The sequence below is a fragment of the Schistocerca americana genome, chromosome 3 (assembly GCF_021461395.2).
Source record: "Schistocerca americana isolate TAMUIC-IGC-003095 chromosome 3, iqSchAmer2.1, whole genome shotgun sequence".
Taxonomy (NCBI): domain Eukaryota; kingdom Metazoa; phylum Arthropoda; class Insecta; order Orthoptera; family Acrididae; genus Schistocerca; species Schistocerca americana.
The window spans coordinates 471,866,129-471,887,633 of record NC_060121.1 but is presented as its reverse complement, the minus strand read 5'-3'; the positions used below and the strand labels follow the sequence as shown (position 1 = coordinate 471,887,633).

Sequence of the window (21,505 nt, the reverse complement as noted above, 5' to 3'; positions counted from 1 at the left end):
TTCCAGGAAGTTTTAATCACCATCTTTCTCTATCAAAAATGAAAATATTTTGTTGACTCTCGCCTACATAGTTAGAAAGGTCCGCTGACATAAAACAAGGGAAGTCAGTGCTCATGAATAAAGATTTAGATGTTCATTTTTCCCCACTTGCTATTCGAAAGTGAGTAGGTCGAGAAATGGCCAAACTGGTTCTATGAACCCTCTATCAAGTACTTCGATGTGAACTGCAAAGCAGTCATGTAGAAGTTGATTTGGGAAAGGAAGAATTTATACAAAAAAATGTTTATCAATTAGGTCACCTCAAGATACACTAAATTACCATGCAATAAATCAAGAGTTAAGTTTCGGGATTACATCAGAAAAACACAACTTTTGGGAAGGAATTCATTAAAACTGATAGTTTAACAGATGGATCATAAGCCACAGAAGTGTGAAGGACAATTACAAGTATGAAGAAAATGGGTTAAAAAAGCAGCAAACAAGTTAATTCCTTTAAATAAATGGAAAAATTGTTTTACAGGTCTTCTAATTGAAGACAGACCCCAGTTCACAAAAGAGGAAGATGGTAAGACTGCAGGAACTGTTCGAAATATGACTGTTGCCATACAAGAAGTGATTACGATACAGGAAGTGAACAGCACATCAGCTAAAACGAATATTCCTGTGGAATTATTGAAACCTGGGGGACACAACTTATAAAAAAAAAGAATAATGCACCTGATCAACAACTGCTTTCAACGGATTGAAATTCCATCAGATTGGAAAGGATTATAAGGTTTCTAGATTTAAGACAGGTAATAAAAGAGACATCAACTGCTACAGAGGCATTAGTGTGAACTGCACGATGATCCACTTTTTTTTTGGCAAAAATTTGTGTAAGGAAGCAAGGCAGAATGTTGGGCACCATATTGGGGAAGACAAGAGTGGGCTCAGGCAGAACAGAGCTTGTTCAGATAACCTCTTTATTTTAGAACAGCTAATGGAGAAATTTATAGCAGTGGGGAAGGAGTTACACACTGTCTCTGTAGATTTAGCGAAAGCTTACGGAATGGTTCCTACAGAAAAACACTGGGATGCTATGAAAGATACAGATGACAATCTTTTGCACGTAATTATTGAAATTCACAGAGATAATAGGGTACATATTAAAAGACGGTCAAAATTACTTGAGTCCATTAATGTCACAAAAGGTCTAAGACATCCTATTCAGCACATATATAGAAGTTGTTCTCCGCAGGTGGAAGAACATCTGTGAAGGAATGGGAATCATTGTTAATGATGTAGAGGAGTTAATGAAATTTTGACAATGATCAGTTCATTCTAGATTATTAGCACAAGATGAAAATGATCCTGAGTTCATATTACGACCTTTGTTATCAGAAATATGCCCAATGGGGACTACAGTTATAGGGCGTATGATTTCTTTTTGGTGGACACGAACATTTCTAACAACAATTAGAAAGAAGTGGGTAGGCTAATGGTTGAATCTGTCCTATTCTAGGAATCAGAATTATGGATTATAAATGTTGATCTCAAAAGAAAACAAATAGCTATGGAAATGGATTATTTACGAAGGAGGGCGTAATTATCAAGAGAGCAGTCTAAGGCGCTGCAGTCATGGCCTGTGCGGCTGGTCCCGGCAGAGGTTCGAGTCCTCCCTCGTGTGTGTGTGTGTGTGTGTGTGTGTGTGTGTGTGTGTGTGTTTGTCCTTAGGATAATTTAGGTTAAATAGTGTGTAAGCTTAGGGACTGATGACCTTAGCAGTTAAGTCCATTAAGATTAAAAAAAAAAAAACCAATATCAAGAAATGTGAAAAAGAACGACGAAGTAAGAGCTCGAATAAGGGCAAATGAAACCGTGATAGAGTTGACAGAAAATCGTTAAATTGCTATGTGCATTTGTTACGAATGCCTTATCATTGGTGGTCAAAGAAAAAATTTGACTGGAATCCATCTGGCAGACGTAAGCGCGGCAGACCCGACGTTCATGAAAGACACGCCAACAAAATAACAGAGCGCGTGGTATACACAAATAGAGTGGTTTAGCAGAAGACAACAGGAATACAGCAAAATTGACAATCCTGCAATGTAATAATAATAATGAACACCTGAGATTTAAGAAATGTCAGAGTTATTAACATTAAGCAATCTCCTCGTAATGTGCTTGTTTAATGTGAGTAATCAAACTAACAAACCTATGACAACAGTGCAATAAGGCATCAATGGGGAGAAGTTCGCAGGCCTGAGGAAGAGAGAGAAATAATAGGCTAAGAGTAGCAGTTGGTGTGAAAGGAAGAAAACGGAAACAGAAATGGGGAAGAAGAGCACTGCTAGTTTACAATGTGACGGAGGTAATGGTTCACTGTAGGACATTAAGGAAATAGCTGGGGGCACACGTATGCTATCTGCTACTTGAATAGCAGAAGTGTAACTGTCGAGCTTAACGTTAAGATTCTACAACAGATAATAGTCAACATTTTCAAGTACCCTCCCACTAAAAAGCACTGCGATACTGTTGTCACGAGGTAGAACATTCCAACAGTTTTACTCTATGTTTTACGCAGAAATTACAGTCTAATTAGCCTACAAGCAGAATACTGCTCGGGAGGGTTGCAGCGTCATGGAATGTTTCTCGTCACCGCATTATTGCTCAGGCGCCACGTCCTTAGTGGTCATACGAGCGAGCTCTTCAAGCACTTGACCTTTTTAGAACGTACGTAAAAAGCGATGGTACTCGAGGAAGCCTGGAGTACAGGCTCCTTGCCACCGGGTCTCACGAATGTCGTCGTCAGAGCGCAACTGCAGCTCGAGTGCGAGTAAGCAAAGGCAGACAGCTGCCATACAAGAGGCGGGCAGCAGCGCGGAGTGGTTAATTAGAATTACTGCCCCGGCTGTCTCTAGACCGCCAGGTTGCCAGCAGCCTTGAACGGACTTGTCATACGGCAGGGCGTGTCTGTCACCGTCAATCTGATAATGGAACGCTGCAGCAAGATAACAACGTCGCCGCCTAAATGTTCGTTGTGGTCTGAACACGATAGATTGTTCAGATAACGCTGGAAATTGAGTCTTGTCACTCATAGAATTCCAAGAAACTCTCCGCACATCACAGATCCACTTTTTATACGACGGGGTGAGATGCCAATTGGTAAAAAGCTAGTCACATTAACGGATTACAATCTACAACCAACATACACAGTATTCATTAACAAAAAGACTTTACTTTCGTAAGTAACGAAAGCCCTACTTGGCTTCATATCAAGCCAGAGGTGTTCAAAAGAATAATTGATTTTTTTCTGTTTTTGAACAGACTTATTTACTCCTCCGCAACAACAGTCGCAAAATTGCTAGGCCTCGAGGGCCACATATCAAGTTTTGAATCTCAGTGGGACCGAATAACATATTTCCTCGGAAATCCAGGAAGAAAATTATGAAGCTATTTACTGTCTTTAACAAAAATCAAGTATTCAGTGAAACCGTCAATTATACTTTATTACTCTTTACTAGGCCTCCGTTTAGCGAGAGATAAGAAATTTATCTTTTGGATCCAAAATTTTCTCAAACTGTGGCTCTAACTTAAGTCTGTTGTACGAGTAAAATATCCCATAAATGAAACTTCCTCGCAGATTAAAACTGTGTGCCGGACCGAGACTCGAACTCGGGACCTTTCTTTCAGGAGTGCTATCCTGTAAGGTTCGCTTCTGTAAAGTTTGGAAGGTAGGAGACGAGGTACTGGCGGAAGTACGGCTGTGAGGACGGGGCGTGAGTCGTACTTGGGTAGCTCAGTTGGTAGAGCACTTGCCCGCGAAAGGCAAAGGTCCCGTGTTCTAGTCTCGGTCCGGCATACAGTTTTAATCTGCCAGGAAGTTTCATATCAGCACACACTCCGCTGCAGAGTGAAAATCTCATTCTGGAAATATCCCATAAATGTTCGTCATTCAGGTTCTTTCTGTATTTACACATTTTAAATGTCAGCAAAGAAAAGGTTTGTTCACACCGTAGTCAGCGCCAAGTACAGATAACAAACCTCGCGCAGAAGTCTTTGATCTTGGAGTTGTCTTCTTTAGGAAGAAATTTGTAAGACTGAACAAGGATTTGTTCTTTAAATGCGACCTTCACTGTTTCATCGTTCTGCAGAGCAGATGAATGATTTCTATTTGCAATGCTGCTTGAACATCTTCCATTTAATAAGAAAATGGATACTAGAAATTTGGATCTCCTTGGAAAGAACTTTTAACTCTGAGAACCTGGAAGAGCGCTTTTTCTTCAGATCACCGACAAATTCCATTCCAAAGTGGAAAACCTGAACCATGTCCACCATTCAACGACTGGCGATTGGTGAAGTGCGAGAAAATGTACTGTCTCGCGGTGTGCCTGAAAGCTTTACCATGTGTGTAAATGCCATAAATAATATTGCCCTCTCCTTCAAATTTTTCATTCAAACGGAGAGTAACACCAGCCAACAAACGATAGCCATTCTTTGTCCGGCAGGACTTCCAAAAGACCGTTTTTCTCATCCTGAAATATTTCAAGTTCTGTTCTCAAGGTAAAGAAGCTTGGCAAAATTTTACCACAGGTTAACCGCTCCACTCCCGCGTGGTATGACAGATTAGTTGACAGATTTACCTCTTCTAGGAAAGACTTGAATTGACGATGCAACGAAATCGACAACATAAATTACAGGCTTCACCACACAGGACATGTCCACTGACTTTTTAGAAAATGCTTCCTGATGAACGACACGGTGCATTGTCAAGGGCTGGTAACACCAGTGGCTTCACATTCTCATTTTTATCTTCCAACGAGACCAGTAGGGTTCTAGCCGTCGCCACATCCCACATTTCTGTCGCCATCGGTTTCAATCTTCCCATGCATCCCTGTCTTCTTCTATTTCTCTCTTTCTCATGGCCTCCTTTACCCGAACTCACCATGCAACCTTCGGTCTTCCTTTTCTCCTTCTTCTCTGAGGATAAGATCTCAAGATCTTCGGGTATCTGACAATCGCATTGCATATTTTCCACACATATTTTTCCCTCCATACCTTGCAAGGAAATCTGATCTGCTAGATCTTCAGTAGCTTCGAATGCCTCTAAAATCACCATCACTTGAGCAGTGTCAGATATGTCTGTAGGTTCATCCAGTGCTACTGACTACCAAGCAAACTTAAGATGGCTTTTCTTATAACTGTTTGTATGAATTACAAACCATACCTTGAACTCGACGCACCATTGTATTTTCGGAAAGACTAATTGCCTCGGCAAGTAAAATGCATCTCCTTATCAAACTGTGTACCAAGCGTTTTTCGTAGTGTATTGCTTAACCTATCAAGGCCCAAAGTTGCGCTAACGCAACATTTCATTCGTATTTTTTTTTATATAAAATGTGTTGCACAAATTTCAAATTTCTTTATTACAACATTAAGAGGACATCTGAAAAACTAATTTAGGCATTTTAATTATATCATTGACCGTAATGTTGACCACCGTGAATTTTCAAACTACCAGTTAAATTTGTGTATTTCACTGCGAAAGTTTTCATTTTCTTTCCTAATTAGCACGTGATCATTTTTAAAAGAATTTTATACAATGAACTTCTTTCAAACTTCTGTTATCATACTACATTACTGTTTAGAGACGTCAGAATTTGAATTATTTTTTTGCTATTTACAATAATCTTGCGTTTACGCAACTTTGGGACCACCAAGTATATTTGTGAAACAAGGCTGCTTCATTCTACCATAATAACATATAGGTATTCCATTGTTGTCCGAACAGTTTATTACTGTTAGCCTTTGTTTGAAAGATATTAATTCAGGTTGGTTGCAGTTTCAGTGTGTTTACAGATGGAACAATAACTCTGATCAAATATACGCTACCGGCAAGTCAGTTTTGTTGAAATTTTGCATTTTATTTACTTTTGCGTATTACGAATTGAATAGTAATTTGCCACAGCTCTGCTGTAAACGAATGCAGACGGTACATGCAGGGATTACTGCTTGTTTAGGAATGTCTAATTATTAAACGAAACTCCTATCTACTGCGGAACTTACGGAGATATTGAATGAAGATGAACTTGAGGTTGCAGACAGCATCGATTGCACGTACATTCCACCTGATGTTGATCAGATCACAGATGAAGAAGACACAGATGAAGATCTTCTCGTTGAGGAAGAGAAAGCAATTGATATCGCTGATACATTTGAAATACATGCACACAGAGCGCTAGACAAAGTGAATTCAGCTGTAGGGTCAGAACCCAGTGCACCTGCTAGGAAAAGAAAACGAATTGGTGTGAATGTAACGAAAAGAAATGAAGATGTTCCGAACTGGAAGAAGGTTCAACCAACTCACACTTCTTCACCAACAGTGGAGCTAACCAAGGCAGAAGACATAAAGAATAGCCTTATGAATTTTTTTTCACTTTACTTTGACTCAGAAGCGTTTTCTAAAATTACTGAATACACAAATAAATATGCACAAGATAATAATCGCTGTTCATTTCAAATAAGTGTTCCATTGCTGAAGCAGTTTATAGGAATAACGATTCTTCCAGGATATCACACATTACCTGCAACGAAACTGGACTGGTCGAAAGATGAAGACAAAGGATTACAAACTGTAAGAAGTTGCATAAGTCGTGATAAATTCTTGTCAATCAAACAAAACATCCATTTGTCTGATAATGACAGACTGGATAAAACTGACAAGTTTTCTAAAGTGAAGTCAATCTTTGATATAATCAATGGAAAAATCTTCAATATGGAATATTTTCATATAATTTGTCTTTTGACGAAGAAATGGTCCCTTATTTCGAGACATTCCAGCAAGATGTTCATCAAAGAAAAAACCTATCAGATTTGGCTTCAAAAAAATGGTTCAAATGGCTCTGAGCACTATGGGACTCAACTGCTGAGGTCATTAGTCCCCTAGAACTTAGAACTAGTTAAACCGAACTAACCTAAGGACATCACAAACATCCATGCCTGAGGCAGGATTCGAACCTGCGACCGTAGCGGTCTTGCGGTTCCAGACTACAGCGCCTTTAACCGCACGGCCACTTCGGCCGGCTGTGGTGTTTACGCAGTTCAAATAGCTACTTGTACAAAGTCTACATCTATACTCCGCGAGCCACCTTACGGTGTGTGGCGGAGGGTACTTATTGTACCACTATCTGATCCCCCCTTCCCTGTTCCATTCACGAATTGTGCGTGGGAAGAACGACTGCTTGTAAGTCTCCGTATTTGCTCTAATTTCTCGGATCTTTTCGTTGTGATCATTACGCGAGATATATGTGGGCGGTAGTAATATGTTGCCCATCTCTTCCCGGAATGTGCTCTCTCGTAATTTCGATAATAAACCTCTCCGTATTGCGTAACGCCTTTCTTGAAGTGTCCGCCACTGGAGCTTGTTCAGCATCTCCGTAACGCTCTCGCGCTGACTAAATGTCCCCATGACGAATCGCGCTGCTTTTCGCTGGATCATGTCTATCTCTTCTATTAATCCAACCTGGTAAGGGTCCCATACTGATGAGCAATACTCAAGAATCGGACGAACAAGCGTTTTGTGTGCTACTTCTTTCGTCGATGAGTCACATTTTCTTAGAATTCTTCCTATGAATCTCAACCTGGCGCCTGTTTTTCCCACTATTTGTTTTATGTGATCATTCCACTTCAGATCGCTCCGGATAGTAACTCCTAAGTATTTTACGGTCGTTACTGCTTCCAATGATTTACCACCTATGGCATAATCGTACTGGAATGGATTTCTGCCCCTATGTATGCGCATTATATTACATTTATCTACGTTTAGGGAAAGCTGCCAGCTGTCGCACCATGCATTAATCCTCTGCAGGTCCTCCTGGAGTACGTACGAGTCTTCTGATGTTGCTACTTTCTTGTAGACAACCGTGTCATCTGCAAATAGCCTCACGGAGCTACCGATGTTGTCAACTAAGTCATTTATGTATATTGTAAACAATAAAGGTCCTATCACGCTTCCCTGCGGTACTCCAGAAATTACCTCTACATCTGCAGATTTTGAACCGTTAAGAATGACATGTTGTGTTCTTTCTTCTAGGAAATCCTGAATCCAATCACAAACCTGGTCCGATATTCCGTAAGCTCGTATTTTTTTCACTAAACGTAAGTGCGGAACCGTATCAAATGCCTTCTTGAAGTCCAGGAATACGGCATCAATCTGCTCGCCAGTGTCTACGGCACTGTGAATTTCTTGGGCAAATAGGGCGAGCTGAGTTTCACATGATCTCTGTTTGCGGAATCCATGTTGGTTATGATGAAGGAGATTTGTATTATCTAAGAACGTCATAATACGAAAACACAAAACATGTTCCATTATTCTACAACAGATTGACGTAAGCGAAATAGGCCTATAATTATTCGCATCTGATTTATGACCCTTCTTGAAAATGGGAACGACCTGCGCTTTCTTCCAGTCGCTAGGTACTTTACGTTCTTCCAGCGATCTACGATAAATTGCTGATAGAAAGGGGGCAAGTTCTTTAGCATAATCACTGTAGAATCTTAAGGGTATCTCGTCTGGTCCGGATGCTTTTCCGCTACTAAGTGATAGCAGTTGTTTTTCAATTCCGATATCGTTTATTTCAATATTTTCCATTTTGGCGTCCGTGCGACGGCTGAAGTCAGGGACCGTGTTACGATTTTCCGCAGTGAAACAGTTTCGGAACACTGAATTCAGTATTTCTGCCTTTCTTCGGTCGTCCTCTGTTTCGGTGCCATCGTGGTCAACGAGTGACTGAATAGGGGATTTAGATCCGCTTACCGATTTTACATATGACCAAAACTTTTTAGGGTTCTTGTTTAGATTGTTTGCCAATGTTTTATGTTCGAATTCGTTGAATGCTTCTCTCATTGCTCTCTTTACGCTCTTTTTCGCTTCGTTCAGCTTTTCCTTATCAGCTATGATTCGACTACTCTTAAACCTATGATGAAGCTTTCTTTGTTTCCGTAGTACCTTTCGTACATGATTGTTATACCACGGTGGATCTTTCCCCTCGCTTTGGACCTTAGTCGGTACGAACTTATCTAAGGCGTACTGGACGATGTTTCTGAATTTTTTCCATTTTCGTTCCACATCCTCTTCCTCAGAAATGAACGTTTGATGGTGGTCACTCAGATATTCTGCGATTTGTGCCCTATCACTCTTGTTAAGCAAATATATTTTCCTTCCTTTCTTGGCATTTCTTATTACACTTGTAGTCATTGATGCAACCACTGACTTATGATCACTGATACCCTCTTCTACATTCACGGAGTCGAAAAGTTCCGGTCTATTTGTTGCTATGAGGTCTAAAACGTTAGCTTCATGAGTTGGTTCTCTAACTATCTGCTCGAAGTAATTCTCGGACAAGGCAGTCAGGATAATGTCACAAGAGTCTCTGTCCCTGGCTCCAGTTCTGATTGTGTGACTATCCCATTCTATACCTGGTAGATTGAAGTCTCCCCCTATTACAATAGTATGATCACGAAACTTCTTCACGACGTTCTGCAGGTTCTCTCTGAGGCGCTCAACTACTACGGTTGCTGATGCAGGTGGTCTATAGAAGCATCCGACTATCATATCCAACCCACCTTTGATACTTAACCCAGATTATTTCACATTCGCATTCGCTAATAACTTCACTGGATATTATTGAATTCTTTACTGCTATAAATACTCCTCCACCATTGGCGTTTATCCTATCCTTGCGGTATATATTCCATTCTGTGTCTAGGATTTCGTTACTGTTCACTTCCGGTTTTAACCAACTTTCCGTTCCTAATACTATATGCGCACTATTTCCTTCAATAAGAGATACTAATTCAGGAACCTTGCCCTGGATACTCCTGCAGTTTACCAATATTACGTTAACTTTTCCTGTTTTTGGTCTCTGAGGACGGACGTTCTTTATCAACGATGATAATGTCCTCTCTGGTAAGTCGTCAGGTATTTTATCGTTTCGCCCAAGGGCGGTCCCTCTAACCTAAAAAACCCCCGTGTGCACGCCACACGTACTCTGCTACCCTAGTAGCTGCTTCCGGTGTGTAGTGCACGCCTGACCTGTCTAGGGGGGCCCTACAGTTCTCCACCCAATAACGGAGGTCGATGAATTTGCAACCATTATAGTCGCAGAGTCGTCTGAGCCTCTGGTTTAGACCCTCCACACGGCTCCAAACCAGAGGACCGCGATCGACTCTGGGCACTATGCTGCAGATATTAAGCTCAGCTTGCACTCCGCGTGCGATGCTGGTTGTCTTCACCAAATCAGCCAGGCGCCGGAAGGAACCAAGGATGGCCTCAGAACCCAAGCGGCAGGCGTCATTCGTTCCGACATGTGCTACTATCTGCAGCCGGTCACACCCAGTGCGTTCAATAGCTGCCGGAAGGGCCTCCTCCACATTACGGACGAGACCCCCCGGCAAGCACACCGAGTGCACACTGGCATTCTTCCCCGACCTACCCGCTATTTTCCTGAGGGGCTCCATAACCCGCCTAACGTTGGAGCTCCCTATAACTAATAGGCCCGCCCTCTGTGACTGTCGGGACCTTGCCGGAGAATCGGCCACTGGCCCAACAGGCGAGGCATCCTGTGGTGGCTCGGAAACGATGTCATCATCACTAGGAAGCACCCCGTACCTGTTGGAAAGGGGTAAGGCAGCTGCCACGCGGCCAGATCCCACCTTCGCCTTTCGGCCAGGCACGCGCGAGCCCACCACTGTCCGCCATTCACCCTGGAGTGATGGCTGACCGGTAAGATGCTCACTGCCGGAAGACGCAGCGACATCAGGGGTTCCATGTGATTCCAAGGCCACCGAAGTAGGCATAGGTCTCATCACAGTTGCCCCAACGCCACTACGAGCCGACGCCTGCGCCTCGAGCTCGATGAGCCTAACAGACAAAGCCTCCACCTGCCCCCGAAGAGTGGCCAATTCTCCTTGCGTCCGCTCACAACAACCACAGTCCCTACACATGACTATGTTTACCCTACTCTATACGGTGACAAATTCCCAAGATAATCTTCTGATGAGCTACTCTGATAATCAAGAAACACTCACTGAAATACGAGACGCGAAAACTACGCTAGGTTTTCCCAGAAAAACTATTTAAAAGCTAAGCGCAGCAAATAAGTACAAAAACGCTTTATACAAACAGTACTCGCTGCTGCTGGTGCTCTCGCTCTGGCTGTCACAAGACAACTGCTGATTCAAGTGACTAGTGGCTAACGGCCGCGAAACAAACAAAAGACGGTTTTAGGGCGCTTTCTGTTCTAAACGATCAAGAAAACACTAAGAAATCTAACACGAAAACTACGTAAAGTTTTATCAAGAACTGTTAGTTACTATGCAGAGCAGATAAACACAAATAGAATCCCTTCCTTAGTGGAAGGTCGTAAACAAAATGCAAAATAAACGCTTTATACAAACAGTACTCGCTGCTGCTGGTGCTCTCGCTGTCTAATGGTAGCAAGATGGCACGATGTGAAACATCTCAATTTTCTCTCTCTGGCTGAAAACCCGCCTTGGCATTGTATATATTTTGATATCCTTTCCTCTTATTCTTTATTTCGTATTTTAAAACAAAAGAGGTTTTTGCCACTGGCACTATTCGGGAGAACCGCACAGCACAGTGGAATCCACCTCAAGCATGGAGAAAAAAGGGAAGAGTGTGTTTGACTTTCTATTTGACGACAAAACTGAAGTCATGACGGTAAAGTGGAATGACAACGGCACCATCCAGCCTTTAGCGAATGCAAAAGAGTACAGTCGCGAAGAAAAGTATGTCTATGCTCGAACCCAGGGTAATCGCTCAGTACGGTCAACATATGGTTGGTAGTGATTTACACGATAATGCTATTGCCAATTACAGAATTCGGATAAGAGGCACGAAATGGCGGTGGCCTGTCTTCACCAACTTTGATAGTGTAATTCATGGGAAATATACAATCTTGCAAATGAAGGAAATATGTCACCATTTGAATTTCGATCATACTTATGCAAGATCCTAATGAAATTAGAAGATACTGTAGGCGAGAATGAAGGACACAGTGAAACTGCAATCCCTCAAGACACAGGAAAATGCACTTACGGATGTCCCTACAAATGCTCTCTTCCGAAAGAAATACACTATGATGATGTAGACCACATAATAACAGTGGAGGAAAGCAAAGCAAGAAGAAGATGTAGGTTATGTAAGAGTACAACAATTTACAAATGCAAAAAGTGTAATGTGCATCTCCATTAAACTGTTTTCAGTCATATCATAAGAGAAGGAAATAAGACTCCTTATAGTACCAAAGTTGTGTAAACGCAACATTTTGCAGTACTTTCATTAGGACCTGTATATTTCTTTATTGTATATTTATGTCTATATTAGTGTACAATTAGTTCAAATAAACATTTTTTTTAGAAAAACGTATAATTTTAATGCTTGGTCCTTAATGGATTAAGAACAGCAATAATTTCTTTACATGTAACATATATTGGTTTGTTGTCTTCCTCTATATCGAAATATTTTACGGCCCATGTTGTACTGAAGACACAACACTCACTATTCACTTTCCTCTTTTTAGTGCGAACGGACATATTTCATACGTATTCGAAAGAAAGAAAATTTGAAATAACAACAGAGTCAAACAAGTGGGAAGATACGTGCGCTATTTTAAAAAACGTTCTCTCAAGCGCGGGCCGGGTAACATTCATTCGCTGACCGCATTCTGGAGACCCCTACTCGATAACGTTACCCCCTTCAAAATAGTTGCCATCAGATATGCCCGCGCCTTTTCCGTTCCCCGAAACATTTCTGGAACTACCTTTGCGTATCAGCTGCGTTTTTAATCCCATCTATATTCGTGAAACAGCGAGGCTTTATTTCTGGAAACAAAAAGGTCACATCGAAACAAGTCTGGGTAATATGGAGGCTGGAGCATCATTACAGTATTATCTTTTGCTAAAAATCCAAGAATGGACGACGAAGTAAGAGACTGCGTGGCGCAAAAGACTCGAATTGTTTAGCCTTTATTTTGGTTTGCTTAATGCAAACGGCGTTATGTTTTTACTGGCGATTCGACGTTTTTGCAATAACTATGCTGTTAAAAACTACGAACATAGTGCGCATACTTCCACATATGACTGGACTTGTTCGAGCTCTTTTCGGTCTTGGCGATATTGAAAGCTACCACTAGGTTGACTGAGTTTTATTTTCGACGTCACATTCCTAAACCCTTGCTTCGCCACCCGTTACGTCGTCCTGTATTATTGTTGAATTCATCTAGCGACTCGTCAGCAACTCGCATTCGCCTCTGCTTTTGTTCTAAATTCACAAATTTTGCTGTCACATGTTTCAAGCGAAAAAAATTAAATGGCATGTGACAAATGATACACCAACAACATCGGCCGCTTCTCCGATTGTACTCTGACGAAAGCTGTCAGGGATCCCCACGATAGACAGCATACTCTATTTTTTATTTATTATACGGTTTCACAATGTAACATTTACATTTTCCGGTAGCCCAAGATTACACAGCAAATTTGTTTTCAGCCTCCATTTTTGTTTATCTGTCCATAAATTTTCTTCAATGTTTCTTCTTCTCACAGAGGTCTGAATTCCTTTAATCCATGTGGTCGGCTGTCTCCCTCTTTTTCGTTCTTCCTGGTGGCTCCCATTCCATAATTCTCTGTGGTAATCTCTCCTCTGACATCCTATCCAACCAGCACGGCTCAACATTTCTGCAGAGTACTTCCCAACGACTTGTTAAAGTCAATTTCACGTCAAGTTGCTGCACTACGTCTAGCAAACGGAGGTCTGACACGATATTAGGAGGTATCCCACACCTCAGTGTAGAGTGTCACTTCTTGCTTAGTACACGAAACGAAAAGGCCAGCCTATGAATAATATTGGTACCTTCGCTGTACACTTTATACGTAAATACAGTAGTATATAGATGTACACCATGAACTGTGATCTACTATTTGCTGGGCAAGTCCGAAGTTACTCTTGCCTCAGATGAAAACTACACGTTTAGCATTCTGCATTAGATTCCTAGACGTAAAGTAATGCTCTCATCAAGTTTAAGGTTGACTTCATATTTGCGCGCACACGCACACACCTCCCTCTGCCTCCTTTCGTCGTTGGGAACAAGATTAGTGTTTAACGTCCCTTTGATGACGAGGTCATTTAAATACGGAGCACAAGCTCGGACAGTGAAAGGAAATGTGTCTTCATCAGAGAACTATCCTGCCATTTGCCTTAATCGATTTTGGGAAAGTCAGTAGATCCTAAATCTGGATGGCCGGATAGGGAACTGAACCCCAGTCCTCCCGAATGCGAATCCAGTCTCATGACCACTCCCCATCACGCGTTCCCACCGAGGGACACTTCATTCTCAACGTTTTCAAAACGACGTCTACTGGAAACTATATGAAGTCAGATGATAGGAAAAATTCATTGTTTTTTGGTTAGCGGCGGTGTACAGCTTCTTTTACTTGGATACGCAACAACTGCTTATTATTAGCATGATTATATTAGTTCACCGGTGGGCGACTTAAGTCTGCTTATAAGCCTGGTTCCTCTTAGGAGAATCTGATCATATACGATGTCGCATAGTACCGCTCTTTGCTTTGCTTCGAACACATCCCATTATTATACAAATAATATGTATTTGCAACATACCAGATACACTACAGTATCAGGAAAGGGCAATGACACACAAATTCAACCCTTCATGTAACGACTAGACGAAAATCCTCTTGGTTTACGACACTCGATCGAATATCAGGCCCAAATATGATTTGAACGTAGATATTTCATCATACGTACATTTGCGTACACCACCACAAGTCATCCAGAAATTCCGATCCTACGGAAAAGGTGAGTCGCGCACGATCTTTTTCGATGCTTGTCCTGATAACCGATCTCCCTCGCGTGTGTTTCGGTCCAAAGGAAAAGATGTGTCTTAACACACAACTGATCCCCAAGAGTGGAATACAACAATGCACTGCGGAACACACTCCACAGTGACCGTTTGAGAACCCAGAGCAACAAGTGTTTTCCAGAGAGTAATTAGCCATCTGAGATACCAGTGGACTGTGGACATTTCTATGCCTTTCCCTTCCTACTCAATTGTCCTAAGAATGAGCAGAGCACTGATCCAATTCTGGTCAGCGAAAGACACCGAAACCACACAGCGGCGATGTAGTGACCATTATTGGAGGGGGAAAAAAAGTCTCCGAGATAAATAACGGAGAAGTTAATTCCACATGGTTGAGAAGGAATTAAAAAATAAACCTTCCAAAGGAACTTCCACTGATGCCTATTAGGAAACTCGTAAAGTTTCTACAGACTAATGAAAACATTGAAAAGTTTATACTGATACTAGAAGTGGTTTGTACGAGATGACGCCGTGTTGCGCGTTGGATTCCCGTCCGAATATGCCAATATAAATCCGTACACTGTCACTACGTGGAAAATTATATTGTCGCTCTTTTGTATATCGAATGAGTCTAAGTGCCCTTTCCCTTTAATTAGTAATCGTCTTTACATATTTGAGATTTTATTTATTTTACGGGTTTGCGAATGCATTAAGCACTAACTCCTCAATTTTTTTAACAGATATAGCACTGCAGTTAACTGGTAGTCAATCGTCACATAATCGATGCAGTATCCAACACATACTTTCGTACTATCAATTTAATCTCCCAATACAAAGTCTATCACATTCGCATTTCTGCTCAACATTCCTCAAAATATACCTTATTTTATTAAAACGTCAATGGGCTAACTTGGCTCGGTGACAAGTTTCGCAGAAATCAAGAAAATGCGCATTGTATTTCAAAGTTGCCCCAGTACTTGAAAACAATTTTAGTCAACGATAACTGATCTGTCCAAAATTCCTCCTGAAAAAAGTAATAACTACAACGTTCAGCATCTATACTGCTACCTGTCACGGCAACATGTGACGCAGCGTCTGCACCTCGAAGACCTGTCAACATTAGGCAAAGTAGTGTGGCCTACTAGTTACGAGACGGTGTTGCCTATTCACTGACAACTAGTTAAAAAATTGCGACTCGAAATACCCGAGGTTAGGAATTCATGGGATTTTGCGGCTCGAGGACATCATTCTCAAAAAACATAACATTGCCTTAGTTGACCAAGAACGGATATGCACAATGAACGATTTTAACATTCGTTACTACTAACAGGAGAACTGAATCAGTTGGCCACTTAAATGAATATTTTAAACCAAGGTCCTCATGCCCCCAGTATCCGAAGGCATTGGTAGGCTGATGAACGCTTTTGGGGTGGCGCCTAAGAGAACTCTGCTGATTCATATCTTTCTGTTCAGGTGAATTCCGCCTCGATGTTAGTCTTTTCCCGAAACACGAATAAAAGAAAACAAACTAAATAACGGCCATGTAAGATTCTTGGAATTTTAAAATTCAGTTCTCTATTGTAACTGCTGTTCATCATGGTGGAAAAAAAGTTATATTTTCCCAAGTTATGGCTTGTAAATGAGTTTCCACATCTGTCTAGGCGAATTGTGGGCTACGCCCACCGTACAGTTTGTCATTGTCAACAATATGAGCAGCAAGAAAAGAAAGAAAACATTCAAACTCCAAATACGGGTGCACCTACTGTAAACTTCAACCGAACTTCGTAAAATCATCAGCAGCCGACACACCTGGTTGAAAGACGAAAATTGCTTTACAGAGTTACATCGTGAAGAAGTTGAATTACTTAATTGAGTTCACCGAACAACGAAATCCAAACAGTTCCATGCAACCATCACTGTTACTATGATTAAAATACATACGCTCTAAGTATTGTATACGATACTAACAACACATTTCGTGTGTTTACAGTCAGCAGGTGCTATATATTCATACTTCCTTAACCCCTTCATATGAAATGCTAAGGCACTTTACACAAAAGCAGGCTGTTGTAATTGTTTGAAACGAACTAACAGTAAACCATACGCTCCACACTCATACCAGCTTCAAATACAACATGTAAGAAGTGATACCAACTACTCGTTTGTTTATGGCTCGTTACTAGTCACACGTGAAACAAACAACAGCTTAACTACAGTAGCGTCGCAATGATGTTCATAACATATATACGAGCAGCTTAATAACAGTTATCTGTGATACAGAAGCTTCAGTCTCTCCATATTTTTCGAAGGTGTTTTACACCAGAATTTAGATTACCTTGATGAAAATAACATTTCGTCAAATCAGTACATACACGTATTGAGAAAGAATAATGCATGTTATTTTTAAATATTACCCCTTCACTTTATATTTATCTTTACTGGCAATGGGCACGTTAAAAGGCAAATAGAGAAATACAAATCAAACAGAAGTCAACAAGTCTCTGGAAGTAAATTGCTTGCGCATATCTAATGCGCATTCAAACGTAGGAAATGTTTCCGTGCATTCAACTGACAAGGGATCACAAATGAAATTGACAGGCCTACTCATGCCATAATAACTTGCCACTAATAAGCCACACAACAGTATGGATATAATACCAAAATGTAATGCAAGCGTGCATACATACCGGTCACACATGTTAAGAAACAACTGCTGAACACGATCCACGAAGCCACTAACATTCTACTGGTGAAATGAACGTTCGCTCCACATAACTACCAAGCCTTGGAAATAAATAGAATCAACACGATGGGAACACCAGTCCACGAAAAGAGCTGTGTTCTTAAAATCGCCCGAACAGTTCTAAAATTATAGCCGATGTATTCCAAACCGGCGTTTGTTCACAGTGTATACAAACACCTGCACCACTCGATTTGTTGTCAGTCATACCACAACATACCGTCACCTACACACCACTGCTCCAAGGCTTTTTAGGTACTGTTTGTACAAGGTTTCTCGCAAAGATACGCTAGTCTAAGCAACCGCCGCCAAGCGGTGTATCAGAGAACTACTCGTCGCGTGGAGTCGATAAGTAGTTCGATAAGTGTTTCCACATCGACTGCGGTAGTGGAGCAAAGATATACACACAACTTCTATTGAGATTGCCGCCGTGAAGGCTGTCTACGATTGCATTTTGTTGGTAATATCTGTCATGTGCACGCGACGGTTGTTTTAAATAGTAAATATTACATTTAGGGTGGCATATCCAAACGTTTCTCAGGCTTTAAATGCGTATTTCGTCCAGTAACACGACGCATTTGCCCTCGTAAATTTAACTTTCATTTTGTTTATTTTATTTATACATTTCAAATAACGAAGGCGAGAAGTATGTAACGCGAAAAGGATATTTTCGTAACCCATTTAGATCCCTTTCACTGTATTTGCGTAGATAGCTGATGAAGCTAAAACTCTGAAAACAATGCTTGTTTGCTTACTGGTACTTATTATTATTCGGTACATTTACAACGTTCAAATTATTTGCACCACATGCCTAATGCTCAGGTTTGGTAGAAACTAATTACGTTTCTTTCTTCGTCCATAAATGTGTGCATTGTGGAAACAAGTAAGCGAGATGTGCTGTCATGACTTGTGGATGTCAACAAAGTGGAAGATTCTTGAAAGAAAAGATCTGCATAGAGGTACAGCTCTGTGCAGAATTGAGTTTATTAGACTGTCAGTGAATCAAACTCATTGTATTTTACACTTCTTCTCGCTATAAAGAGTTATTCAGTGTGTGGCCATTAATAGCAAAAAACGATAAATTCATTTTTGAAAGCATATTCCAGCAATTTGCAATTCAATAAACATTACTAGTTGACAATTCTGATGGTATAAATAAGGATTTAAACTTATACCTCCTATATTAGTTAGTTCAAAAGACCTCACTATGAATAAAGGAATGGTCTCAATAGCCTAAACCCTGTAAAATGGATATTTTGCTTCCACAAGTATGATATGTAACTCACTTTTTAGTAATGATAGCCTAACCTCTGTAGCATGTACATAGTTCTTAAATATATGTTTCAACTACATTGCAATAAACATTTAAATAACATTTGGTTTTCACACAAAATTATTGTATATTTTCAACATTAGCCTATTTGCTTCATTTCCCAGAATATTTATTGCCTCTATGTCAGTTTTTCAGGAATAAACTGCCTGATTTTACTTCTGAATTTCATTTTGTGGTTTTCAAAGTGCATAAGCATAGACTAAGCTTTGTGATAAACCAATAATAATACTGGGAGGCCACACAAGTACTCTATTTATTCATCCATAATATTGGAGATCAAACTTGGCACAGTGTACTGCACAGTTCCTTCATTAAATGTTAATACAGAACACGATATAAAATCTACTAAACGTGAGTGTTAGAGAGTAGTCAGTAAGCCGAAAATTGATTGTTTTAGGACGTTGCTGAGAGACATGAACTGGAATGTACATAGCATTCATGGCATGAATGAAAAATATAACACTTTGTTTTCAATAACACTTTGTTTTTAATCTTCATATTTACCATTTAGGATCATATAACAACTTTAGTTTCTCATCTTTCCTTGTTGTTTCCTGTTATCTTCTCCTTCTTCTTGTCGATGTTCATGTTTTCTTATTTCTTCTGTATTGAAAGCCTACTAAATTTAGTATTTTATTCTATAAAAGGTTTCTGTCTGTTATTTCCGATTCTTTGATGTTTCTTACTAGTTCTTTCCTTGTTTCCATAATCCAGGCTATTGTCGATTTATTCTTCTAGAAATTCAAGAATAATAGTTTCGTTAGCCTGTTCTCATTCATTCAGTAGAGGTGTCGGAAGAAGATTAATTTTCTTTTCTGATATTTTCTCTATATTATTGTAGATCTCATTACTTCTCATTTTCCAGTCATCTTTAGATTCTATGGAACCCAGTATTTTTCTAATAATCTGTCATTCAAATACCTGTGTTCTGTACATTCATCATTAGGCATTTACAGCCATATAAACGTTCTGGTCATACCAATGTGGTATTATGTACTAATTTTGTTTTTACAGATATGCACATCTTGTTGCAAAAACCCTTTGCCAAACGATACGCTCTCCAAATTTGGTTAACTCTTACATTTCTTGCAAACATTTCTAGTCCATTCTGTTGTATAATTTCTCCAAAACATTTAAATTTATTTCCTCACTCTACTCGTATTTTGTCTATTTGTGTTTCTATGAATTTTGGTGCATTTTTTACATTTCCCATGAATTTAGTTTCCTTAGCTGAAATTTTGAGACCAGTTCTGTTTGCTATTTCTCCCAGAAAATTTATCTGAATAACTATCAGATTTTCTGAAAGTATAGCAAAAATGTCTGCAAAAGTAAGGCATTTTACCTCAATTCCATTTGTTTCCCTTTGTAGAATTATTGGTTCGATTTTGTGATTTTCTTAGCTCCAAATTCCATTTGATTAGCATTTTTTTCTAAAATACAGTTAACCAGTAAAAGTGTTAAGCCATCCCATCGACTAACATCAGCTTTTATTTTAAATGGCTGAGATACTTTTTCCATAATTTAATTTTAGAAATAGTATTTCTTAGTTTTTCCACAAATTATATTTGCTAATTTTACTTTAACACCAAAATCTCTAATCATTTTATCTATTGTTTCTCTGTCTACTGAATCGAAAGGCCGGCCAGGGTGGCTGAGCGGTTCTGGGCGCTACAGTCTGGAACCGCGTGACCGCTCCGGTCGCAGGTTCGAATCTTGCCTCGGGCATGGATGTGTGTGATGGCCTTAGGTTAGTTAGGTTTAATTAGTTCTAAGTTCTAGGGGACTGATGACCTTAGAAGTTACGTCCCATAGTGCTCAGAGCCATTTGAACCATTTTTTACTGAATCGAAAGCTTTCTTGAAATTAGTCAACCTTTTGCCACTTCTGTTTGTTTGAAAGTGGGATGGACGTTTACCTGCAATATACTTAAATTCCTTTTCCTTACCAACTAGCCCATTGAAGTCGCTGATAAGTATCTTAACATTGTTTTTAGGTATGTTGGTGACTTTAGATCCTAAAAGATCCCAAAACTGATTTACTTTCTGCATATTTCTTCCGTCATTGCTTACAGATGCATCGAATTTATAGCAGTGTAGCTTTTATCTTTGCTCTCTGTTGTTAACATGTACACTCTCTCTAAAAGCGACTTAAATTCAGTTACACTATCTACGAATTTTTTGTTTATGTAGAATGCTGTCCAAACCTTAGCATCTTTTCCATTATTCTAACTGCTGTAAATTCTGTAGTGTTGTGTATCAGCTAGATTTTCATCTAAGAATCTCGTTTCCTGCACTGTTAAAATTTGTAAATACTGAGGTGAAAGATGTCATGAGATAACTCATGGGATAACATCGTGTTGGACCTTCTTTTGCCAGTGTAGTACGGATTTGAGATGGAAAGGTTTTTTTAAGTGGAAAATTGTGGTCAATCAGAAAAATGATACAAATTTTCATGTTTCTAGAGCTACAGCCATCAGGACGGGTGTACTTCCGATACTTTTCTCATTGTAGAATATCAGCAGATTGATACTGCAGTCGTAATAATTAATTGTAA

At 40.1% G+C, this 21,505-nt stretch overlaps 1 protein-coding gene across 1 annotated transcript in view; it reads right to left on the bottom strand.

Moving 5' to 3' along the window:
* The window catches only part of LOC124605332 (low-density lipoprotein receptor-related protein 6), a 329,566-nt gene extending 311,703 nt beyond the window's left edge, over positions 1-17,863 (bottom strand). Inside the window, exon 1 of the mRNA XM_047136938.1 lies at positions 17,567-17,863. Within this exon, the coding sequence (XP_046992894.1) occupies positions 17,567-17,621 (55 nt within the window). The 5' untranslated portion in view covers positions 17,622-17,863. The remainder of the gene's footprint in view (positions 1-17,566) is intronic.
* Positions 17,864-21,505: the final 3,642 nt, after the last annotated feature.